Source organism: Orycteropus afer, unplaced genomic scaffold (assembly GCF_000298275.1).
Source record: "Orycteropus afer afer isolate SDZICR_OR568_19922 unplaced genomic scaffold, OryAfe1.0 scaffold00151, whole genome shotgun sequence".
In the NCBI taxonomy this organism is placed as follows: domain Eukaryota; kingdom Metazoa; phylum Chordata; class Mammalia; order Tubulidentata; family Orycteropodidae; genus Orycteropus; species Orycteropus afer.
The window spans coordinates 6,751,574-6,778,723 of record NW_006921738.1 but is presented as its reverse complement, the minus strand read 5'-3'; the positions used below and the strand labels follow the sequence as shown (position 1 = coordinate 6,778,723).

The 27,150-nt window shown below is 42.7% G+C and overlaps 1 protein-coding gene across 1 annotated transcript in view; it reads right to left on the bottom strand.

The window, feature by feature from the left end:
* Positions 1-27,150, bottom strand: part of PLXNC1 (plexin C1) — a gene marked incomplete at its 5' end in the record, with an annotated part of 198,296 nt that extends 171,146 nt beyond the window's left edge. Inside the window, 2 exons of the mRNA XM_007946147.1 lie at positions 942-1,082; positions 26,188-27,150. Coding sequence (XP_007944338.1) covers positions 942-1,082; positions 26,188-27,150 — 1,104 coding nt within the window. The remainder of the gene's footprint in view (positions 1-941; positions 1,083-26,187) is intronic.

Sequence of the window (27,150 nt, the reverse complement as noted above, 5' to 3'; positions counted from 1 at the left end):
AAAAAAAAAAAAAAGAATCTGAACTGAAAGTTAATGACTGGCTACAGAGAAGCAAAGGAATTATCAGTCTAGCAAGACTGAATTTGTGGGGTTCCCGATCCATGCATGCTGGTGAAGGCCACAGTAAATGCATGGCAATGATGATAATGATAAAATGTTGTTGATAGCTGCCACCAAGTCGCTTCTGACTCCTGGTAACCCATAACAATGAAACACGCCCAGTCCCGTGCCATCTTCACGATTACTGGTAAATGATACAATGACCACTACATAGTTTTGGACGAGTCATTTGGTATCTTTGATTTTGTTATCTTCCCCCTTCTCCTGTCAGGGTATAAAAATTTCAACTCGATAAGGGTCTATCCATACAGTGGGGAAAAAATAGTCTTCAGAGATAAAAGTCAAGTGGAGTCTCAAAGGGTTTCAGATCTCTAACCTCTCTGTGGTGTGTGTGGGTATAAAGGGCAGAAAGCAAACCCCCTCTGTGGGTGGCAAGCGGGCTGGAGGGAAGGAACACCTGTTTTTTCTTCACTTCAAGCCCTATAATCTCTCATCACTTTGAAGTTGTGAGAAATCAGGTGCTTTGTATATCCCATTATAAAGGAGATGGAACTAAAAGGTTAAATGTCTTAGGAAGGCGAGTCAGGGATGGGGTAGGAATCAGAGCCCCAGCCACTGAGCATATGAGTAAGGAGAAGAAGGTATCTTGGCACTGCTCTGGGAAGCAAAGGGACTCCTGCCTTATTCCATGGCTGGGGTGGATATTACACATAGAGCCCCAGAACTTCTTTCAGGCCATTTCTGGGGGCCTCAGAGGAGCTCACAATACAACTGGTATAGTCTGACGTATAACCCAGAAGCCACAAACAAAGAGAAAAAAGAAAAGCAAAAAAATGGATCATTGTTAAAACAAATGTTGAAGAAGGCACAGAAGAACCAACCTTAAGTAACTGGCCATCTCCAGTCCCCAAGAATAAAACAGTCCTGTTCATGACCACGGTGCCATAAACGGATGTCAGGTCGGAATGGATCAAAGTAGATGACGCGATCGGTTGTACTCTTTCGGGTTGATCCCCTTCTTTCTGAACATGCACACAAACGCACAAAAAAAAAAAAAAAAAAAAAGATAATTTTTAACAGCGATAATTCTCATTATAATGACAAAATGTCACTCATTTCTTTTTAGGATGGATCCCACTTCTAGGCACCAAATGCATTTTCTTAGACAAGATCCCCAAGAGAAATCTTTCAATGGCATTATCTGCAAAATCACCCTGGTTGCCCGATCCATGGAAAGTCATTTGTTTACTATATATTAACATGTACTGATTTCCGGCAGTGAGCTTGCCATCCATTTAACACTCCCCCAGCTAATACATGAAGCTGACTTCCACTTTATTGCCAGGAGAGAGCCCACTGTTGAATTTGGAAGGAGACGATCTTGTTACTGGCTGTTCGCAGATTCCTGCTGCCTCTCATTTTAGCTAGACTTTGGCTTCTGGAAGGTTAAACACAAGCCATTTCCCTAGACGTGAGACAGACTATCCGATTGGGTGTGATGGCAGAGAGGAGGGACTCTGGTTTGACAAGAGGGGTTTAATGTGAAACCCAAAGGCAGGGTAATTAATTCAGAGGGAAAAATATGGTCATGGATGGTGGGGAAGACAGAGCCACAGAGCTCAAGAGGAACCAAGCAGAAGGTCTGAACCTGACGCGATGCTCTTGAAGAGGAAATGAAAAGCATAACTCTTCACCCGAGAGCATTTAAATTGTCTGAGGCTCTGAGCACGTATAATCGTATGCTTGTTCCTGATCATTAAATAAAGCCCCCCTTTAAGGACAGAGCAGAGAGAGTGCCTGACCGAAACGGCTTTTTCTTTCTTGTTTAAAGGAATGAAGTGCTTCATGCTGCTTCCTGCCTTCAACGACAGGAAACTGAGTTTGTAACACAAATCTCTGGAAGATACAGAGCTAGAAAGAGCTGTTGCCGTCTGTAGCTGCTGAACACGGTGTGATAGCATACTTTATCTGCCAGAGCTCAGTTCCCAACTGTATTAAGGTTTTCAAAGGCACATCTAAGTTTCAGCCAATGGGAGAAGCAGCAAACTTCAGTAAGCAACTCCTGAAATCATCTTGTTTTTGGAGAGGGGAGGTGCGGAAGGAGGAAGACTAAGACTTATTAACTTCATTATAGTATTGCCAACAGTGTTTATGTCTTTCAATTTATGTCTTATTAAATATTCATTATTTTTAAACCCACCAAGTTTCATTAACATCTAAACTAAATGGATTCATGGACTAAATTGATTTCTGAAGCCTTTACAGTGCCTTCTATACTTCTTTGTGGAAGTTGCACTGTGAGGAAAAGATAAGTCAGCAAGGGTTTCTCCAATGCCATGATCACTTTCCAAGCAATAGATGTCATAACCTAAGAGAAAGTGACTTATTTGCACAAAATATTCTAGAGCGAATTCAGTTTAAAAGGATGTGGGAGAAGCTCAATTGAGGCCACCCCCTCCCCCCTGAAAAGATACTTTTCATGCAGCCAGGGGAGATGAGGGACTGTCCTGTTAAAACTGAAGTTAAAGAAAAAAAATCTCTGTAGGTCTAAGGATCAGAACAATAGATCACTGTTTAGATAAGGAAGCCTCGTGACTGAGTAGAAAAAGAAAAATCGGGTGACCTTTAGATTAAAAAAAAATAAAACCACACCACATATTTTGCTTTAAAATAAAACCAGGATTGTTCAAACTTAAGATCAGCTGACTGTGCTCATCATTTTTATTAAATATTTGAACATCCCACAGAGGGCAACTTGGAGAATTGAGCATAGTCTCTGTCTGAGCAACGGAAATGTTCTTTGGTTGGAGGACTCCATTCTCTACTCATCCCATGACACAGAAAGACTACCGTCCATGGACTGCGGCTCATGCGAAGGGCCAAATGGGGTACCGCACACCAGTTCTGATATACAGTAGGTGCTTAATAACTGTAGTCCTGATAAGCTGAGAATCATGATGCCATAGGTGGTCATAGCTGAGATACCCTGTTTGTGATAGAATGACTCCAAAACAGAGGCAGCTCAAAAGCTAACAGGACCAAGGAGGACACTGGTTCTAAATTACTGCCTCGCCCTTTCTTGTGCCCTTCTCTGACTTGTGACTATTCCTCAATAACTGCGGTTTTTTAAATTAAGTCCTAGAACAATGGCAAAGGTAAGGAGTATAGGCATTAACTGAGTGTTTCCAAACTTGAAAGGCTGGTGGTAGGGTACAAACCATCTGGGACTAGGAATCAGAGTGGTTAGGCTTGCACTCAAGTTTAGTTCTCACCCAGCGGGTGACCTGTGAAATTTACTTAATCCATTTAATCCTGTGGGGGTACCTGATTCGTAGGGTCATTATGAAGAAGAAATGAAAATTATAATGATAGTAGTAATACCAGCTAATGCGTATTGACAGCTTACTGTGCAGTACCTGGAATATTTGATCATCTTACCTAACGGAGGTCGTATAGAGTAAAGAGCCAAACTGCTTGGGTTTGAATCCTGGCTCTGTCACTTACTTAGATAAATAACCTTGTGCCCACTATTTATTACCTCTGTCACTGAGTCACAGAGAGCTGTGACTCAGTTTCCACTTCTATGAAATGGAAGTGATGATAACAGCACAACTTCTTCCATGGACCTAATATGAGGACCGAATGAATCAGAATACACGTAAGGCTGAGAACAGCATCTGGCACCTAGCAACACACAATCCATGTGTGCTATCATTACCTTATTGAAAACACAAACAGTTGCTGCCACACCCATGGCCGTTATGTCTGCCTTCTTTGACAAAGGAAGGTGGCAGTGAGTTCAGGCCTGGGGAAACCCTGATAGGTCTAATCTAAATGGTAATCTCATTCTCCATTGTCAGCTATATGCTTTCCCACCCCTTGGATCTGGGTGGTGCAGTTAATATGTTCATCTGCTAAACTGAAACCCTGGAGCATTCAGTCCCCCCAGAGGTGTCTTAGAAGAAAGGCTGGAGATGTGCTTCCAAAGAATCAGCCATCTAAGCCCTATGGAGCCCAGCTCCACCATGACATTCAGGGGGCGGCCATGATGGACTGGTGCTGTTGGAGGTGGTAGAGCTAGGGGTGACCATGTGGCCTGGTTATGGTTAGTGAGATGTAAGACGTGAGAATGGCTGGAATGAGTTTTTTCCTTGGTAAGAGGAGGCTCTTAAGGATAGCTAGCCCCTTTGCCCTCTTCTCTCACTTTCTCTCTTTGAGTGTGTGAGGTCAAAAGGAGGGAATGGTGGCAGCCATTTTGTTTCCATAAGATTGGAGCTGGAGGGTGAAAATCAAGAGCTAAGACTGGTGCAGAGGAGAGGTGGAAACACCATAGGTTATTGTCACCACTGAGCCACAGAAACTCCAATCTTTAACCTTCTTATTAAGTTAGCAATAAATGGCATAGTTTAAGCTACTGGTGGTTGGGTTTTCTGTTTCTTGTAGCTAAAAGCAAATCACTTTGTATAGAAAATTTAGTCATGGCTTGTTGGACTAAGCACTAGGCCCTGACTGTTTCTCAACAACTAGGCAAGAACCTGCTCCTCTCACCACCTTGCAGCACCCTGGCCACAGCCAGGATTTTATGGCCAATTACAAAAGCTGGCCTGGAAGAAAGCAGTAAAAAGGAGGCTTGGCCCTCATGCAAACTCTAGGGGCTGCTCTGGCTCAATGGAAATGGGCTCTTTTGTGCTGGAGACACAGAAACGGACAGGTCCCCTTGAATGGAAAAAGGAGCCCTCTGAATGGCTTTCTTATGCTCATTTCAGCAAATCAAAACAAAAGACAGACAGACTCCAGAGAAACCGCCTAACAAAAGTGCAGTTAATACCTAGGGAGACATGCAGAAAAAGGGGGGAAATAGTACAGCTGCCCCCCTGTGTCCATATATTATTCTTATCCCTTTTTGGGGGCCTATTTTCTGTCTTGCCCCTCTCTCCCCTTAGGGCATAATCACTATGTTGCTCTCAGCCTATTCTGTCTAGTTTATTATGTGTAATTTATTTCTGAATCCCAGCCTCTGCTTGTTCGTCTGTGTATAACAAGGTTAATGCCTTGTAATGATGCTTTTGCCAGTTCTGCCTTTCATGACAAAATCCAATCTTGATTTAACTCTAAACCTTGTCTCCCTTTGGGCTTTTTTGGTTCCCTCAGAGTTGTCATTTTGCTTCTCTTGCCTGCCATGTGTAACCATAACGTCACACCTACATGGTAGCTGGCTGTGAGAGGGAAACTTATGTCAGTTTGAGAAAAAAGCTACCTTGTCTCAGAGAACATTTGCGCTGAAAAGAGAGAGCATTGAGCCACAGCATACCAAGTTGGGACCAAGATTACTGAGAAGGAATGAATGCCTCTGTGTGTGTGTGCGCACGTGTGCTTGTGTGTGCGTGTGCGTGCATGTGTATGTAGAGGAAGTGGTGAGCGTATCATGAGGGAAAGAGCTTGGCCTTGCTGCTTCCCCATACTATTTTTTTATTAATAAACACTCTTAGTTGTGCACAAACAACTCCAGGGGGCACCAGTCACATATTCTAGGGTATGAAAGGCACCTTCTGTGGTCTGCCCATATGTTTACCCAGATTCATGGAGGTTCAGGCAGGGTGTTCGTGTCCACGCTGTAGCTGCTATGGCAACAGCATGAGGAAATGTGCATGTAAGTGAGGCCTCGAGTGTTGAGGATCAGGCACGAGTCAAGTATTTCACTTCCAAGCTACTGAAAACCAGAAGCCAGCTGCCGTCTAGTTGACTCCGACTCATGACGACCCCACGTGTGCCAGAGTAGAACTGAGCTCCACAAGATTTTCAACAGCTACTTGTAGATCTCCAGACCTCTCCTCTGACGCACCTCTGGGTGGGCTCAAACCTCTAACCTTTTGATTAACAGCTGAACAACTTAACTGTTTATACCACCACGGCTCCAAGGTATAGGAAAAAAAATAAAACCACCAAACTCACTGCCATCGACTCAATTCCGACTCACAGTGACCCCCATTGGGTTTCCAAAGCTGTTAATCTTTGTTGTTGTTGTTGTTGTTATGTGCCGTTGAGTCGGACCTGACTCATAGTGACCCCTCCTTGGGTGTCTGCGGCAGTATCACTAGGGAAGTAGATTGCCCAACCTTCCTTCTGAGGAGTGGCTGGTGGATCTGAACTGCCAGGCTTCTGGTTAGCAGTCAAATGTCTAAGGCACTGAGCTACCAGAGTTCCTGTAAATCTTTACAGAAGTAGATTTCATCATCTTCCTCCCATGAAGCAGCTGGTGGGATTGAACCACTGACCTAGTTAGCAGCCAAATGCCTTATTCACTATGCCACCTGGGCTCCTCAAAACACTGCCTGGTCCTGTGCAAGGTGCATAATCCTTGCTATACCTGAGCCCAGCATTGCAGCCACTGTGTCAAACCATCTCGTTGCCAAGCATGATATCCTTCTCCAGGGAATAGTACCTTCTGACAATATGATCAAAGTAGGTGAGACAAAGTCTAGCCCTTCTAGCTTCCAAGGACCATTCCGGCTACACTTATTCCAGGACAGATTTAGTTCTTCTCGCAGTCCATGGTACTTTCAGTACTCTTCACCAACACCACAACTCAAAAGCATCAATTCTTCTTTGGTCTTCCTTATTCATTGTCCAGCTTTCACGGGCATATGAGGTGATTGAAAATGCCATGCCTTGGGTTAGTTGCACCTTAATCTTCAGAGACATCTTTGCTCTTCAGCACTTTAAAGAGATCTTTTGTATCAGATTTGCCCAGACAACACGTTGTCTGATTTCTTGACTTCTGCTTCCATTGGTGTTGATTGTGGAACCAAGTAATATGAAATCTTTGACAACTTTAATCTTTTCTCTATTAATCATGATGCTACTTATTGGTTCAGTTTTCTTTATTTTGCTGTATAATCCATATTGCAGACTGGTGTCTTTAATCTTCATCAATAAGTGCTTCAGGTCATCTTCACTTTTAGCAAGCGAAGTTGTGTCATTTGCATATTGTAGGTTGTTAATGAGTCTTCCTCCAATCCTAATGCCACATTCTTTGTCATACAGTCCAGCTTCTCGGATTATTTGCTCAGCATACAGATTGAATAAGTATGGTGAAAGGATACAACCCTGATGCACTCCTTTCCTGATTTTTTGATACCATGTGGTATCCCCTTGTCCTGTTTGAATGACAGCCTCCTCCTGGTCTATACACAGCTTCCTCATGAGCACAATTAAGTGTTCTGAAATTTCCATTCTCTCAATGTTATCCATAATTTGCTATGCTCCACACAACTGAATGCTTTTGCATAGTCAATAAAATACAGGTAAACATCTTGTATTCTTTGTTTTCAGCCACGATCCATCTGACATCAGCAATAATATCCCTCATTCCATGTCCTCTTCCAAATCCAGCTTGCATTTCTGGAAGTTCTCTGTCAATATACTGCTGCAACCATTTTTGAATTTTCTTCAGTAAGATTTTATTTGCATGTTATACTAATGATATTGTTCAATAATTTCCACATTCTGCGGGATCACCTTTCTTTGGAATGGGTACAAATATAGATCTCTTCCTGTAAGCTGGCCAGGTAGTTGTCTTCCAAATCTCTTGGCATAGATGAAGGAGTGCCTCTAGGGCAGCATAGTTTTGGTGAAACATCTCAATGTATATTTCATCAATTCCTGGAGCCTTGTTCTTAGACAATTCCTTCAGTGCAGCTTCGACTTTCTCCTTCAGTACCATTGGTTCTAGATCATATGCCACCTCTGAAAATAGATGAACATCAACCAATTCTTTTTGGTACAGTGGCTCTGTGTATTCCTTCCATCTTCTTTAGATGTTTCCTTCATCATTCAATATTTTGCCCATAGAATCTTTCAATATTGCAACTCAAAGCTTGAATTTTTTCCTCAGTTCTTTCAACTTGAGAAATGCTTAGCATGTTCTTCCCTTTTGATTTTCTAACTCCAGGCCTTTGCACATTTCATTATAATAATTAACTTTGTTTTCTTGCCCTTCTCTTTGAAATCTTCTGTTCAACTCTTTTATCTTGTCATTTCTTCCATTTCTTTAGCTACTATCCATTCAAGAACAAGTTTCAGAGTCTCTTCTGACATGCATTTTGGTCTTTTCTTCTTTTGCTGTCTTTTTAATGACCTTTTACTTTCTTCATGGATGATGTTCTTGATGTCATCTCACAACTCCTCTGGTTTACGGTCATTGGTGTTCAATACATCAAATCTATTCTTTAGATGGTCTCTTAATTTAGGAGGGATATAATTAAGATCATATTTTGGCTCTTGTGGGCTTGTTGTAATTGTCTTCAGCTTCAACTTGAACTTGTGTATGAGCAGTTGATGGTCTGATCAACGGTCAGCTCCTGGCCTTGTTTTAGCTGAAGATATTGAGCTTCGCTATTGCCTCTTTGCACAAATGTAGTCTATCTGATTCCTATGTACTTCATGTGGCAAAGTCTACATGTATAGCTGCCGTTTATGTTGTTGAAAAAAGGTATTTGCAATGAATAAGTCATTGATCTTGTAAAATTCTACCATGAAATCTCCAGTGTCATTTCTATCACCAAGGTCATATTTTCCAACTACTAGTGATTCTTCTTTGCTTCCAACTTTTGGATTCCAATCACCAGTAATAATCAACACATCTTGATTACATGTTTGGTCAATTTCAGACTGCAGAAGTTGGTAAAAATCTTCAATTTCCTCATCTTTGACTTTGGTGGTTGGTGTGTAAACCTGAATAATAGTAGTATTAATTTGTCTTTCTTGTAGGTGTGTGGCTATTACCCTATACTGTCAGCATTGTACTTCAAGATACATCATAAAGCATTCTCTGTGATGATGACTGCTACACTATTCCTCTTCAATTTGTCATTCCTGGCATAGTAGATCATATGGTTGTCTGATACAAAATGGCCAAAATTAGTCTGTTTCAGCTCACTAATGCCTAGGATATCAATTTTTATGTGTTGCATTTCATTTTTGATGACTTGCAATTTTCCTTGATTCATACTTTGTATATTCCATGCTCTGATTATTATTGGATGCTTACAACTGTTTCTTCCCATTTCGAGTGCTGCCACATCAGCAAAGGGAGGTCCCGAAAGCTTAACTCCATCCACATCACTAAGGTTGGCTCTACTCTGAGGAGGCAGCTTTTCCACAGTGGTATTTTGAGTGCCTTCCAACCTGAGGGGCTCATCTTCCAGCACTATATCAGACAATGTTTCAGGGCTATTCATGAAGTTTTCCAGTAATATATCAGACAGTGTTTCACTGCTATTCAACATTTTCACTGGCCAATTCTTTGAGAAGTGGGTTGCCCTTTCCTTCTTCCAAATCTGTCTTAGTCTGGAAGCTCTGCTAAAAGCTGTCCACCATGGGTGACCTTGCTGGTATTTGAAATACCAGTGGCATAGCCTCCAGCCTCACAGCAACACGCAAGCCACCACAGTATGACAAAGTGACAGAGATGCGGTGGTAGGATATATTATTCTCTCTCAAATTAAAAAAAAAAAAAAAATTATGTATCTACATATTATTGGGGAGCTCTGATGGCATAATGCCTAAGGCATTTGACCACTAACCAGAAGGCTGGTGGTTCAAACCCACCAGCCACTCCTCGGAAGGAAGACTGGGCAATCTACTTCTGTAGAGATAGTGCCTTGGAAACCCAAGGAAAGGTCGCTATGAGTCAGAATCGATTCAACAGCAGTGAAGGTTGAGTTACATATTATTGGTTTATTTTGCAATCCAATGTTTTTATTTTATACATTTAAACACATTATTCTGAGAAGATATCTATAGATTTCAATAGAGATCCACAACACAAGAGGTTCATGGGGTCAGAAGCTTTGGATTAGAGGACATAGAGATATTGTGATTGATACTCAGTGACACTTCAACCACCTGCTGCTCTGGGCTACTCCTCTCCTATTACCTCAGAGAAGCAAGGGAAAGCACTTGGAATCAGTTTTTAGAAGTGGTCACAGAGAGGGAGGATTTCAATGAACAGTAATCAGGAATCATTGGTGTGTTAGGTAATGAACTTCTCAAGAGAACTCATCAAGACCAGGTTGAGAGGAGATGGGAGAATGGCAGGGGATCCTGCCTCACTGGTCATGGACTGACCACTCTTCTTTCTTGGCTACTTGATTTTTACTCTTCCTATAAACACAGCTCAAGTGTTGATTCCTTTGGAAGCCTCTATCCCCACTCCTATTAAAGCTCTTATCCTACTACACTATAATCACCATCTTCCCATCTATTTTCTCCACTAAATGGTGCCTCCACCACTTACTGCTGGATGCCTTATAGATACATGGAACACAATGACATATCAGACCTGGCCACTTGCCTCAAGACACATACAGCCCAAAGAGGGCTGTGTTGGGCCCAACACTGAGTCTGGTACATACACAGTGGTCACACTGAGTTATGAAAGATGGATTCCTAACTTCCCTTCTAACTGCCCATGTAGCAGCTCTTCCTGGATGTCTGTTTTAGTTTTTGAGTGCTACTGTAACAGAAATACCACAAGTGGTGGCTTTAAAGAACAAAAAAATTATTTTCTCATAGTTCTGGAGCCTGAAAGTCAAAATCACAGTTTTCACTGTGTCGATTCCTTCCTTTTCAGTAGCCCCAGATATTCCTTGGTTCTTTTTTGTCCCTTGGCTTTTAGATGATGTTCACATGGAGTCTGTCTTCTCTTGTATGTGTATCTGTGTTTATTCTTCTCTTTTTATAACTCAAAAGTGATTAGGTTTAGGATCCACCCTATACTGGTAAGACCTCATTAACATAACAAAATAAAATTTATATTTTCAAACACGGTCACATCCAATTTGTAAGAGACAGTTTCTGGATCTCTTAGCATCTCAGTCTATAGTCGGCCTACAGGAATTCAACATATATCTTGGGAGGACACAATTCAATACATAACAATGCTCCAAAGGCATCTAAAAGTCAACAAAAATTAAACTCATCTTCTAATTGATCACCAACACCTCTCCATTCTCCATCTTAAATCCCTCTCTCCACCCTCACTGTCACAACTTCAGTTCAGGTCTTCAATGTCCCTCAGTTGGATTATTGCAATAAACAGAATCTATCTGTTTTCTCCATATCTGTTGCCACCATTCTAGAACAAAGCAACATCATTTCTTGCCTGGATGACTAGAGTAGCTTTCCGCAGGTTTCTCTGCTTTCACTTTGCTCAATCTCTCATCAATTTCCCATGGGCAGCCATTATTTAGGAATCCAAATGCAATCATTTCACTTCCCTTCAAAGTCTCTCTTATGCTTTGAGAATAAAATCCAGTCTCCTTCCCACAGTCTACAAGGCCAATAGGATCAGGCCCCCACTTCCTTCTCCAACCTCCTCTCATAACACTCTCCCTCACTATCTCTTCTCTCTACTCAACCATACTAACTCTTTGTTCTTCAAACCAACCAAGACTTTCTCCCCTTTAATCCCTTGCACTTGCTTTCCTGTCTGCTCAGAGTGCTGTCCCCAGCTCTCTGTGGGAATACTTATCACTACATCACTGCCTTTTCTCATCCTTATCAATATCACCTTCTTGAAGAAAACTTTCCCCAGGACCAAACCTAAAATGGCCTTACCTTGTCACATCACCTATTTTGTTCCCTTACAGCTCAATCTCAATCACAGTTTCCTCATCTGTAAAATGGAAGTAACAACATTTCCCTCCTCATTAGGTGGTGAGGATTAAATTAGTTAATGTTACTGAAGCCCTTAAAATAGTATCTGGTACCTAGTAGTTACACTGTAAGTATTATCTTTCATTTTCTATCATATTTTCTCATTCTTTTAAAAAAATTTATTGTGGCAAAATATATATAACAAAAATCTGTCACAATTAACCATTTTAAGTGTACAATTTAGTGGCATTAATTCACCATGTTCTGCAACCATCACCATTGCCCATTTCCAAAAGTTTGTCATCATTCCAAACAGAAATTTTGTACCCTTAAGCAATAACTCCCTATATTCCCCACCCCCCAGCCCTGGTAACTACTAATCTGTTTTTGTCTCTATGCATTTGCCTGTTTTAGATATCTCATATAAGTGGAATTATAAATATTTGTTATTTTGTGCCTGACTTATTTCACTTAGAGTAATGTTTTCAGAGTCACTATCTGGGTGGCGCAAATGGTTAATGTACATGGCTGTTAACTGCAAGGTTGGACGTTCAGGGTTCAAAGGTACCTTAGGAGACTTAGAGTCTACTTCTGAAGAGTCAGTGAAAACCCTATAGAGCACCATTCTACTGTGACACATGGGGTCGTCATGAGTCAAAGTCAACTCAATAGCAACTGATTAACTGGTAAATTTTTCCAGGGTAGCTCGTTAACATTTTCAAAAGTTCATCCTTTAACCTTTCAAAGTTCATGCATGCTGTAGCATGCATCAGAACTATATTTCTCGTTATGGCTGAATAATATTCGATTGTAAGGTATACAATGTGGTATACGTTTTGTTTATCCACTCATCTGTTGATGGATATTTTGATTGATTCCACTTTTGGCAGTTGTGAAAAATGTTACAATGAACATTCACCTACAAGTATCTGTCTGAGTTCTTGCTTTCAATTCTCTTGGGTATATACCAAGGAGTAGAATGACTGGGTCATTTGGTAATTCTAACTCCAGGTCTTTGCACATTTCATTATAATACTTTATCTTCTCCAGTCTGCTCAGAGTACTGTTCCCAGCTCCCTGTAGGAACACTTATCACTACACCACTACTTTCAAAATTTTCTGTTCAGCAATTTTATGCCATCACTTCTTCCATTCATGTTAGGCTACTCTATGTTCAAGAGCATGTTTCACCCTCTTCTTACATACATTTTGGTCTTTTCTTTTTTTTCAATGACCATTTGCTTTCTTTATACACAATGTCCTTCATGTAATCCCATGTCTTGTATGGTCTTCAGTCATTAGTGATCAATCAGTGAAATCTATTTTTGACATTGTATCTACATCCAGTGGGATAAACTCAAGTTCTTACTTGGGCTCTTATGGACTTGTTTTAGTTTTATTCAGCTTCAACTTGAACTTGCAAACAAGGAATTGATGGTCTGTTCCATGGTCAGCCCCTGGCCTTGTTCTGACTGGTGTTATTGAACTTCTCCGCTGCTTCTTTTCACAGATGTAGCAGATTTGATTCCTGTGGACTCCACCTGGCAAGGTCCACTTGCATAGTTGCCTTTTTCAAGGTGAAAGAACTGAAGGAAAACTTCAAGCCTCAAATTGCAATACTGAAAGATTCTATGGGCAAAATAGTGAATAATGCAGGAAGTACCAAAAGAAGAGGAAGGAATATACAGAGCCACTGTACCAAAAAGAATTAGTTGACATTCATCCATTACAGAAGGTAGCATATGATCAAGAACCAGTGGTATTGAAGGAGGAAGTCCAAGCTGCAATGAAGGCATTAGTGAAAAACAAGGCTCCAGGAATCGACAGACTACCAATTGAGATGTTTCAATAAACAGATGCAACCCTGGAAGCTCTCACTTGTCCATGCCAAGAAATTATGAAGACAGCTACCTGGACAACACAAATAAATTGATATTTGTGCCCATTTCAAAGAAAGGTGGTCCAACAGAATTTGGAAATTATCAAACAATATCATTAATATCACACATACATAAAATTTTGCTGAAGATAATTAAAAAATGGTTGCATCAGTACATTGACAGGGAACTGCCAGAAACTCAAGAGAGATTCACAAAAGATGTAGAACAAGGGATATCATTGCTGATGTCAGATGGATCTTGGCTGAAAGCAGAGAATACCAGAAAGATGTTTACTTGTCTTTTATTGACTATGGAAAGGCATCCAACTGTGGGGATCATAGCAATCTATGGATAACATTGCAAAGAATGGGAATTCCATAACACTTAATTGCACTCATGTGGAACCTGTACACAGACAAAGAAGCAGTCATTTGAACAGAATAACTAAACTGTCTAAACTGTGTAGTTTAAAATGGGCAAAAGTGTGCATAAGATTGTATCCTTTCACCATAGTTATTCAATCTGTATGCTGAGCAAATCACCTGAGAAGCTGGAGTATATGAAGAAGAATGAGGCATGAGGATTGGAGGAAGATTCATTAACAACTTGTAATATGCAGATGACACAATTTTGCTTGCTGAAAACAAAGACAACTTGAAACATTTACTGTTAAAGATCAGAGACTACAGCCTTTAGTATGGATTACACTTCAATCTAAAGAAAGCAAAAATCCTCACAAGTGGGCCAACAAGCAACATAATGTTAAACAGAGAGAATATTGAAGTTGTCGAGGATTTTATTTTGCTTGTATCCACAATCAACATCCATGGATGCACAGTCAAGAAATCAGACAACGTATTATATTGGCAAATCTGCTGCAAAAGACCTCTTTAAAATGTTAAAATGCAAAGGACTCTTTAAAGTGTTAAAATATCACTTTGAGGACTAACTAACATGTGCCTGACCCAAGCCATGGTATTTTCAGCCACCTTATATACATGCAGAAGTTAGGCAATGAATAAGGAAGACCAAAGAAGAATTGATGCCTTTGAATTATGCTGTTGGTAAAGACTACTGAATACACCATGGCCACCACAAGACTGAACAAATATGTCTTGGAGAAAGCACAGCCAGAATGCTCCTTAGAAGTGAGGATGGCAAGATTTTGTCTCATATACTTTGGACATGTTATCAGAAGAACTAGTCCCTGGAGAAGGACATCATGTTTGGTAAAGGGTCAGAGAAGAAAAAGGACAACTCTCAATGAGATGGACTGACACAGTGGGTACTAAAAAGGGCTCTAACATGGCACCAAATGTGAGGATGACACAGGACTGGGCAATATTTCCTTGTGTTGTATATGGATGTCACTAGGAGTTGGAACCAATGTGGTGGTATCTAACAACAAGAACATGGTGATTCTAAGTTTAACTTTTTGAGGAAATGCCAAACTGTTTTCCACAGTGACAGAATCATTTCACATTCCTACCAGGGATACACTATGATTCCAATTTCTCCATAGTCTCACCAACATTTGTTATTTTTCTGATAATAGATTCTACTCCATGGCACATAACAACAACAGCCATCCTCATGGTTGTGAAGTGGTATTTAACTGTGGTTTTGATTTGCATTTCCCTAATGACTAGTGTGCACATAAGACTAAGGTGCACCTAAATAAAGCTTCATATGCATGTGAAAGCTGGACAATGAATAAGGAAGACCCAAGAAGAGTTGATGCTTTTGCGTTGTCATGTTGGCAAAGAGTACTGAGGGTACCATGGACTGCCAGAAGAACTAACAAATCTGTCCTGGAAGAAGTGCAGCCAGAATGGTCCTTGGAAGTGAGAATGGCCAGACTTGTCTCACCTACTTTGGTCATATTGTCAGAAGGGACCATTCTCTGGAGAAGCTTATCATGCTCGGTAAAGTGGAGGGTCAGGGAAAAAGGAGAAGGCCCTCAATGAGATGGATCGACACAGTGGCTGCAATGATGGGCTCAGGTATAGCAAGGATTATGAGGCTGGCTCAGCACCAGGCAGTGTTTCATTCTGTTGTACAAAGGGTTGTTATGACTTGGAGCTGACTCCACAGCACCTAACAACAACAACAACGACTAGTGAAAGAAGGCTTGGTGGAGCAGTTGTTAAGGGGTCGGCTGCTAAGTGAAAAGCAGGCAGCTTGAATTCAAGATCCACTCCATGGGAAAAAAGATGTCACAGTCTGCTCCATAAACCTTATAGCCTGTAAAGATTACAGGGGCAGTTCTGCCCGGTCTTACAGGGTCACTAGTATTTGGAACCGTCCTGATGACAATGAGTTTAATGACTATGAATGGAATCAAACATGCCAATGATCAGGAAGATGATTCAACACTGGGCAACATTTCCTTCCATTAAATTGGAAGGTCACTGCCAGAGTTGACCCAACAGCAGCTAACAATAACAACAACAATGACTATTAACATTGAGAATCTTCTCATGTGCTTATTGGCCATTTGTATATCTTTTTTTTTGGAGAAATATCTATTCAAGTCTTTCGACTTTTTAAATTGGGTTGTTTGTCATTTTGCTATTGCATTATAGGAGTTCTTTATACATTTTAGGAGCTCTGGTAGCATAGTGCCTAAGGCATTTGACTACTAACCAGAAGGCTGGCAGTTCAAATGCACCAGCCACTCCTCAGAAGAAAGGTTGGGCAATCCTACTTCTGTAGTGATACTGCCTCGGAAACCCAAGGAGGGGTCGCCATGAGTCGGGGCCGACTCGACAGCACATAACAATAACAACATTATACATTTTGTATATTAAACTCTTATCAGATATATGGTTACAAAATATGTCCTCCCATTCTGTAGGTTCTCTTCACTTTCTTGATACAATCCTCTGATACACATAACTTTTTAATCTTAATGAAGTCCAATTTACCTATTTTTTTTCTTTTGTTGCTCAAGCTTTTAGTATTTCTAAGAGCCCACTATCAAAAACAAGGTCTTAAAATTTTCCCCTATATTTTCTTCTAAGAGTTTAAGTTCTTACATTGAATTTGGTCCATCTGGAGTTAAATCTCATTAATAGTGTGAAGCATGGGTCCAACTTCATTCTTTGCATATGGATATCCACTTGTCCCAGCAACATTCGTTGAAAAGATTATTTTCTCCATTGAATGGATTTGGTATCCTTGTCAAAAATCATTTGGTTTTAGATATGTAGGTTTATTTCTAGACTTTCTATTCTTTTCCATTGATCTATATATCTGTTCTTATACCAGCACCACACTGTTTTGATTACTGTAACTTTGTAGTACATTTGAATTGGGAATTGGGAATCCTCCTTCTTTGTATTCCTTTTTCAAGATAGTTTTGGCTATTTGGAGCCCCTTGCAATTCCATATGAATTTGAAGAAGATTGGCTTTTCTATTTCTGCAACAAAGGCTGTTTTATATTTTTTAAATATAAAAATAACTTCTTTAATTGTTTGCTAGGTATTTATTACTCTATTTACCAATGATAAAAACATTTTCACATACTACTTGGTACATACTAGTAGCTCAAGGAATTTGTTTGAGGCAATGATTGCCCTTCTAACCCTTTACACTGCCTCTAGTCTTGCCTCTCCAATCCATCTTCTGAATAATCTTTCATGTCTGCTTATAACCCTGTTGTTGTCCCTGTCAGCCATCACCATGGTTTTCATATTCATGCCCAGCAGATCCTAGAAGTTCCCCTGAGACGTCTCAGGGACAGGCACGGGGGTGGTACACAAGGTATAGGGTTCTGGGGACCTCCAAACCCTTGCTTCACCCCTGAATCCCCAGAACTTGGCAATGGTCTTATTCAGAGATGCAGACCAATGATGATTTGCTACCTTTTTCTCATATGGAGCTTCTGGTTAAGATGTATTTTAAAGTCAGGGTTTGGAAAGTCTGAAAATGACTGACCATCAGGATAAAATCCAAAGAGTTTGTGCCTGTCCCATTAAGCCTTTCACCATCTGGACCTGCACACTCATTTCTGGACACTGTCCAGCCAGTGTGAGTGACTTGCCGCTCACTTACCCAACTTCCTATGTGTGCACAAGCTGTTCTTTCTCTCTAGAACCCCCTTCCCTGCCTTCTCCACTTGGCTAACTTGTACATGTTCTTTAAGACACAGCTTAAGTATCACCTCTCCTAGAAACTCATGGCTGCGTTTGATGACATTCCTTGGGCTTCCACAGCATCTTTTTTGTTAACTCTGTTATAACTAGTATTATGCTCATTCTTTCCTTAACAGCAGGGGTTGGCAAACTACTATCTGTGGGCCATATTTGGCCAACATTTTTAAATGGTTGGAAAAAAAATCAAAAGAATATTATTTTGTAATAAATGAAAGTCAAATTTTAGTGTCTACAAATTAAGTTTTATGAAACACAGCCCTACTTGTTCATTTACATATTGTTCATGGTTGCTTTCATGCTATCACAGCAGAGCTGAATAATTGCCACAAAGACCATATGTGGTCCGCAAAGCCTGCAAAGATATTGACTACCTGTCCCCTTATAGAAGAAAACATTTGCTGACCCCTGCATAACAGCATTGGCCAGAGGGGTGGTTGGGGATTGCTAGGGTCAAATCTCCCTCATAACTTTCCTCAAGGAAAACAATATGTGTAACTAACTATTGAATAGAAAAGTCAAACCTATATGAAAATCAATGACAGAAACTGTGAAGCACAGGGCACAATTCTGTTTGTTTTGTGATGGCATAAAAATTAGCATTTTCATCAAGATAGAATATTAAACCAAAGAAAAACTATGAGCACATTTCATAAAGCAACTACTGCCATGCCCCTGTGCCCACAAACATGCTAGACCCATGAGGCCTACAAATTGCTCCCCCTGCCCAGTAGACTTTGGGAGTTCTCAGAGCAGACCTCAGTCTTCACCACCAAAATGTTCCTGGCATGTGCTAGCACATGTTCAGGGATGGGAGTGGTCATCAAGCCTTAGGGGGGGCAGAAATGGTACCATGCTATTGTAGGCAAGATGTTGGCCACAGTGTGGGCTTTTCTACCATTCCATTCTAAGGGAAGCCATGTTTCAGCCCCCTATTTCTAATTAGACCAGGGGTCTGGACCTACTCCAAGGACAACAAATCCCTACACTGAACTAGAACTCATACTCTTGTGTGAAAAGATATATTGGACTTGATTCTCTTTCTCTCCTGGTAATTTGTACTAAATACCAAAGAAAGCCATTGCCAGTTAGTTAGCTGAGGCAGAAGATGAAAGGCTACTGAGAAGTAGAATAGGGTCAAGGCAGGCTGAGGCATATTCAGGTGGAGGGGATGATGGTAGATGTTTGAGGAGGCAGAAGAAGCCACCAGGTAGCAGGACAGAGGGAAGCAGCCATGTTAAGCCATGTTAACAGTGAGACTTTAGAGTGAGCATCCTCACTTCCTGCTGCTGAGCTCCTTCAAGCTGCCTTGGATCGAGAGGAACTTCCCCTGCAACTCTTCATCAAGAAGCCCAGTCCCATAACTATTAATATCATGATGGTGGTGACAGTAAACATTTATGTAGCATTTACTATCAGTCAAATAGTGTTCCAAGCAGTGTATACATATTAAATCATTAATCTGGACATAATCCTATGAAGCAGGCACTTTTATTATCATCATTTATAGATGAAGATACTAAGACACAGAAAGATTCAATAATTTGCCCAAGGTCACAAGGCTGCTATGTGGCAGCTTTGATCCCAGGTGATCTGGCTCCAGAGTTCATGAATGTAACCACTACACAGCACTGCTCCTATTCCTAGATTTCCAAGTCATTCCATATTCTTCTGTCCACTAAACCTTATCCCCCTTATTTGAGCTTGCTTGTTGCTGTTATTGTTATGTGCTGTCGAGTCAGACCTGATTCATAGTGACCCCTCCCTGGGTTTCCCAGGTGGTATCACTACCGAAGTAGGTTGCCCAACCTTCCTTCCGAGGATGGCTGGTGGGTTTGAACCGCTAGCTTTCTGGTTAGCAGTCAATTGCTTTAGGCACTACACTACCAGAGCTCCTTTGAGCTTGCTTAAGTAAACTTTGTTTCATGCAACCAAATAAGCCTGTTGAGGACAGAAGTTGGTACCAAGAGTGATGTTGTACAGAACAGACCTTGGGAGAGAATGGCAGGTGTGTAGCATTGGTTCTGGTGTACAGCAGGGTGAAAGACTCTAGGACTTCTCCCACATTCTGGAATGAAATGCAAATAGTCTATTGTATGTAAGAGTTCAAAACTAACCAACCAGCCAAGAATTAAGCTTGAGTCGATTCAGACTGACCCTATAGGACAGGAAAGAACAGCCCCATATGGTTTCCAAGGCTATGAATCTTTATTGAAGCAGACTGACACCTCTTTCTTCCTCAGAGCAGCTGGTGGGTTGGAACCGCAGACTTTTGGGTTCGCATCTGAGTGCTTTAACCACTATGCCACCAAGGTTTATGCAAGAGTAAAGGAGCTAATTAAACAAACACCTGCAAGTTCTTAGGAGTCAGACTACAAGCCAAATACTTAGAGGGGTTTTCTAAGTGTTGCTTTTGAGCATTTAAAAGAGAATAAGGAATAAAGAGTAAAAGAATGAGTTGGTTACTTTTTATGGTCATAAGTAAAATGCAAAGGAAAAAATGGGATGGGTTTCTATCCCAGGTGCCAGAGCTGGAATCACAAGGAAAATCATGGGCTTTGTTTACTTTATAGCAGTGGTTTTCAAATTTGAGCATGTTAGAACCGTTTAGAACCTAGAGGGCTTATTAAAACACAGATTGCCAGTCTTACCCAATCAGAATTTCGGATTGAGTTAAGTCTGAGATGAGACCAAAGAATAAGTCTTTCCAGCAAGTTTCCAGATGATTCTGATGTTTCTGGTCCAGAAACCACATGTTGATTACCACTGTTGTACAGTATAAAGCCCTTTTCTCTGGTAGTTAAAAGGCATGGTCATGCACATGATTAAATTATAACATAGAAGTTCCGACCACGCTGTGTTTCTATGGTCAAGATCAATTCTCCGGTTAGTTCATTCCAATGAACAGAGATCTCCGGGAAGAGTGGGAGGACTGCCAGATAGCCCAAACCTAGGAAGAAAGAGAGCCTTCTGCCCTATCTTGTTGCTCTGTTTCCTCTGAAGGCTCTCACACATCTGACATCAAGAGAAGGACACTGGTTGAGCGAGAATGAAGTACTCTGACTCAAGCAAGTGTTGTTGCCAAGTATTGAAAACTTTTCCAATATGATCCTCCAAGACCCATCTTCATTTATTCATGAAACAAACATTTCTAACGCCCCTACAACATACCAGACGCTATGCTAGAATGAAACTTTACAAGGTTCCTTCCCTTCTGGGGCTTTTATCTTAACTGTAGCTGTTAATAATCAGATAAGACTGTCTGTAATCCTGATGTGACAGTCTCAGATCTCTGATTTAGTTTAGGAGCTAGGTTGTCCCCATGAACACAAACTAGGTAAGAGTCCCCAGAGGCCCTGCAGCCCTGAGCACTCTCTGAAGTTCATAGGTCTGAATACAAAGAACGCCAACACGGGCTAGAAATGGATGCCGGGAGAACAAGTACTCTGCCAGAGTCAGAACTTCAAGTGGGTCAAATAAGCAGAACAAGGAAATCTCTTCACACCCAAGGATTCTCTGTTCTTTTGTATGTCTTCCTGTCCACAAGCAGCTAGTCTTACCCAGGGACCTAGAAGGTGACTTAGCTTGTTCCTTGCTGGATAGGATTGGCAACAGAACCCAATGTTCTTGGTGCTAGACTGTCTGTGGCAGTGGTTAAGAACTCAGGTCTTAGCGCCAGACCACTCAGCTTCTAAATCTTCTGCCATTTGCCAGTTGTAGAACCTTACTGAGCTCTTTGCATCTCAATTTTCACATCTGTAAAATCACACTAACAATCAGAGTCTTTGCCCCATAGGGTTACTATAACAACCAACTGAATATAAGGCATTTAAAATGCTTAGCACAGAGCCTGCCACACAGTAACTATGTAGTAGACAGTACCTATTATTGCTTTTTCCCTGTTTCTAAGTGGGTGCTATCACTGCCATTGCTGTTGCTGAATGCACCTTTGCATATAAGATTTTTATAGGGGTAAAATTCACCATTGTGGAGCCAACTGTTATGCGCTTGACGACTAGCTCGACGGCTAGCCAGAAAGTTGGCAGTTCAAATCCACCCAGAGGCCCTTCAGAAGACAAGCCTGGCAATCTGCTTCTGAAAGGTCCAACCTATCTACTGCTATGAAGTAGATTGTGACTCACAGCAATCCTACAAGAACTGCCCCATAGGCTTTCCAAGGCTGCAAATCTTTACATAAGCAGACCATCTCATTTCTTCCTGCAGAGCTGCTGAGTGGAGCCTTTGGTTAGCAGTTGAATGCTGTAACCACTGTGCCACCTGGGAAAAACCCTGTGGGGCAGTTCTACTGTGCACACGTGGGGTCACCAGGAGTTGGAATCGACTTAATGGTAAACAACAACAACAACAGTAACAAAGCAAAATGTCTTGAGAGGCTCATAACAGTAACTAAAGGAAGAATAAACATCACAGGAAACTTGTGGATTTTGAGGTCAAAAGGCCACACTGAGAAGTGGTCCTGGGACACTACTTCTGCACACAATAGCTAGATATGCCTTAGTAAGCTGTCTGTTAGGGAGCATGTGAGCATTTTGTGGTTGTCTGCATGACAGCTAAATTATGTCAGGATTTAGACTGTAAGTGTACAAGAAGGGGTGTGTCTCCCCATCAGGGGTAGAAGGAATGAGAGAAGTCAGTGCTGTCTGCCAGCGCTACAAGGACACCTGCCACCCCCGGTGTCTGCTGGGGGGAGGCAGCCTTGCTTACACCACAAGTGATCCCCAGGACTCAACTGTAGCAGCCGAACAAGTCTGGAACAATCATATTTCACATAATTGAGTACAAACACTTTTCTAGGAGTGGCATTAATGTGTCTGGGGTAGTGGGAGTTTAGAGAGGGAGGATGTTAAATTAATTAAATTGTACATAACTTAAAACACTCATTTTTATAATGATGCCAGAACACATATGTTATGGAGTAGAACGGGGGAAAAAAAGAATCACATGAAGTTTTAAAACACACCCCAGGATTAGGACACTACTGCTTTTGGGCAGCACCCTCTAGCCTCAACCCCACATTCTGTGGGGGAGGGGTTGTGGGCGATCTCTTTTGTAAGGGGAACTTCAAGGGAAAGTTTGAGAAGCACGAGGATGGTGGACAGAATGCAGAAGTAGACGATAGAAGATGTGTCAAGCGGAGGGCTCTGATGTTTATGTTATCTTGAGCAAGTTACTTAACTGATCGAGACGTTCCTCATCTGGTAAATGGGTATGTGCCACACAGAATCCACCTAAGACTTGATGAGGGGCTCAAAAGAAATAACATCTAGAGACCAAAACAAACCAAACTCACTGCCGTTGAGTGGGTTCCAATTCATAGCGACCCCTCCTTGGGTTTCTGAAGCAGTATCTCTACAGAAGTATAATGCCCAGTCTTCCTTCCGAAATACCTGGGGAAGTACTATACAAATACTCACTACGATTCTTAGGGAAATGGTCTAAGGAAACTGCTGGTTGCCATTTGGGCATTGAAGCTCATCTTGGGCGATTCTGAAAATGTACTCAAAGTTGGTGGCAAGGTACAAAAAGTAATGGCCCAGTGTGTAAATGGCTGAGTACACACTCACTGCACAAGGGTCTTGTAAATTAATCCTTAGTAGGAGAAGCTGAAGGGGACGAGAACCAGCCAAAATGAGATAAGAGGAAAACCAAGAGACAGCAAAGCAGCCAATCAGTCCTGTCACTTTTTTACCCGTGGTTGACTGAAGATGGAAAAAAAGAGAGAGCCGTTGACTAGAAGAGGGCGAAGACAAGCTTATCTAGCAAGCTCATCTAGCTGCTTGTGCCTCCCTGCCTCAGATTACTGTTAAAATGCCTGGTCTGTGCTGAAGGAATCACTATGGGAATCTATGGAGGCTCCCTCTAGAGTGTTGCAAGTCTATCTCCTGTTTCAGGCACGTATAATTCACCATGCCTTTTCCAAAACACATCCAAGACCTGAAAATAATATGCAAAACAAATGCAATGAAATGACATCATTCTTCTGAGTGACAACTGGGGGCATACCAATCCCATGACCCCAAGTCAACAGGGCTGCAACCTGCTATTGTCCTTTCAGTGACACAATTGGTGTCGCCTAGCACAGAGCACTGCTTACACGTAGCAAGCATGAAACAAATATTTGTTGAATTAAGTATCTTATCTGCCTATTCAGTAGGTTAAAAAATTGTCAGCTTTTTCATCAAAACTACCACCTTTTTTTTTATCCAAACCCCTCTTGAAATGCAATTCTATGAAGTCTTTTGAATGCATATTAGTGGCAAAGAATTTACGTAAATAATAATAATAATAATAATAATAACAAAAAGCAAAACTTCAAGCTCCCACCTGTGCAGTCTTGGCATGCTATTGTTTGAACCAGAGCATATTATTTAACTTGGATGACAAGCTCAGGGGGTAGCGACCCTGTCTTTCAGAATACACAGCTCTGAGCATGCTGGGAGTGCTCGATAAATAACAGCAGCAAGAAACGCTGTGCAGGGAACCCTTTAAATTATTTATTTTTCCAATTCCAGATTTCTGGCAGCATGCGTCTATCCCTTGCTTGATTTCCAAGGGGCAGAACCTCTTATGAAGATGGATAAAATAGTTCTGTCATTTCCCTTTCTCCTCTCCATCCCAGTGCAAGTAGGAACACCTGATTGATCCAAGAGGTGGCTTCTGAGTGTATACAGGACACCAGAGGGGTTTGGACAGGCACTAAGTCCTAGAAGACCCAATGGGTAGACAGAAGCAGTCAAGAGAAATGTTTTGGCTCTATACATCTACACAGCTGTCAGATGGCAAAGCTTGGACTTCCCAAGTTAGTACCTACTGTGGGGCTTTGACCTGTCTTGTGATTAACCCAAGTGTGCCTAAATTTTGGTACAATATTTAGTCCTTCAAAAGAGAAATAGATGGCAGTGGTTTTGCCAAATTTGAACCATTAGAGTATAAAGATCTAAAACAGACAAATCTTAAATGTTAAATTATACAAGTATAACAAGCTTCAGTAATTGAGGGGGGCAATATGTGTTATATGCACATTTAAAAAAATCATGCCAGAAACTAAATGAAGGTGTCAGTTAACAGGCAAGGAGGAAGAAATAAGTGACTATTCTATGCAAAAGACCTCCCAGTTTTTTACTCACTGGCAAACAGGGCTAATATTTGCTAAAATGTGCTTTGCAGAGAAAAGGGATGGGGGGAGGAGTGTCTTTCTATACACATATTAATATATTTTACAGTCAAATCTCCCCTGTGAGGTTACACAACAAATGCACTAACACATTTTCCAAGTGGAGACTTCTCTCCTTCCTCTTGGACTCATTTTATACCAAAACAATGGCAACACCTGTAGCCGTTAATTTCTGCTCTTTGATTTCTGTCCAGCTATAAAGGAGGCTCTCAGCAGGCTCCCCTCTCAGGAGCCATATGTAGAGTTGATGTGCCAGCAGCCTTGGAAGGGAAACAGCCTCCCGAGAAGTGCACAATGGCTCCATAATCCCCATCAACTACACCCTCTTGAACCACTGCTTTATTTTCTGGTCAAAGAAATGCCAATCTCAAGATTCAAGCTGCGGCTGCCCTGGGAGCTCCGGAGAAGCCAATGTGGTTTGCCTGGTTCAGGCACAACACAAGGGTGGGATCTGAGCCCTGGGACCTAGTCCACCAAGCTGCAGCTCAGGAACTGCCTATAGCATCTCCAACACTTTACCTTGCTCTCCCCTCTAGGGTGAGGCTTTCACCCACAAAGCCACCACTGCCTCTCCATCCTTTTCCCCCAGCTGGAGACCAGCACACCTTCAGCAGAGCTACAGCCCCACCCCCTTGCACTGTTTCATGCTGGGAGTTCGGTTCCACCGAGTATAAGCCTCTTTTCCAGACCGGTATTTACCTATGTTGAGCAGGGCACCAACTCTTCAAACCACATTACATGTGTTACTGGGGCGGGGGCGCACAAAGATGGGGTGTGGCAACAAGTCCTTTAGGTTCAAAGGCCTCTCAGCCTGGCGCAGTGTGTTAACTGTGCTGACCAACGGGGTTAAACCCACATACCTGCTGAAACTACACAGAAAGGGCAAAGGATGAGCCTGGGGAAGTGGTTAGGGTAAAGGGGACTGCGTGGAGAGACTCGGAGCCAAACAAACGTCCACATTTAGACCAAGAAGGACTGCACTGGGATGCACTCACTAGAGTTTTGAGTCTACCTGCTACCCCTCCTTCTCTTTTTACACTGTCCCACTAGAGACCTCAAGACGTGCTTTAGAGCAGGCACAGGTCCCCGACAGTCTCTGAACCGCGGTCTCCTGGCAGCCAGGGCTTTGTGAATCCCGGACCTGGTAAATGTCAACCCCTGTCTCCCTCCTGCTCTGCCTCTGCGCTCTCAGCTCTCCAACCGGCGCGCTCCCCACTGGGTCACGGAGGGAGGACTTACGCAGTTTTGCCCCGTACTCTCGAAGTCCCAGCTGCAGCTCTTGGCGCGCGCCTGGATCTCACTCATCCTGAAGAGGCAGAGCGCCGTGGTGGCGGGGGAGCGCCTCTCCTGGTCCTCCCCGGTGGCCGCGCTGAACACGCCCGCCCAGACGTCCAGGGCCTCCACCAGGCTGGAGGAGAGGAGCAGGCGGCGGCCGTCGGGGTGCCCGTGGCCGCAGTCGAGGGCCGCCTGGCCCTGGAACTGCACCTCGGAGATCTGCGCGATGCGCGCCATGCTGGGCCAGCCGGTGGCGACGCCGCTGCTGTAGTTATAGGGATAGTACGGAAAGTAGACACTGCCGTTCCAGAGAAATGCATCAACGAAGTGCAGACTGGTCGAGCCATCGCGCAGCTTGAGGCGGCCCAGCTCCTCTGTGGCCAGGCTGCGTCCCTCGGTGTCCTTGAGCGCGATGGCCGTGTAGCGGTCGGACGCTGCGGGATTGCAACGGCTCGCCTTCTCAGGCTCCGGCAGTACGTAGGTGGCGGCCACCGCCAGGTACCAGCGGTTTGTGTTGCTGGCGCGGTACACCACGCCGGCCGTCGAGCCCTGCGGGTGGCAAGACACCACCTCAGTGCCATTGCGCAGAGACTTGAGGGTCAGGTTGCCTAAGGGCCGCACCTCGCAGGCGCCCCGGTCGAAGGTCCAGCCGGTGAGCAGCAGCCCCTCGAGGTCTTCCGCCCCCTCGCGGTAGGGCAGCAGCAGCTTGCTGAAGCTACTGCCCGGCCGGGGCCGCGCGGGGGGCGCCAGCGAGACGGGCTCGGTGCAGTTGCCCGCTTGGTCTCGGTACAGGCGCGAGTACTGTTTCTCCAGGCTGTAGTCCAGCTGGTCCAGACAGCTGCCGCTTGCCACGAACACTCCGTGCCTCTGGCTCGCCGCGATGGCTCCGATGGCTTGCTCCGACCGCCACACTGGCTCGTCCGCGCC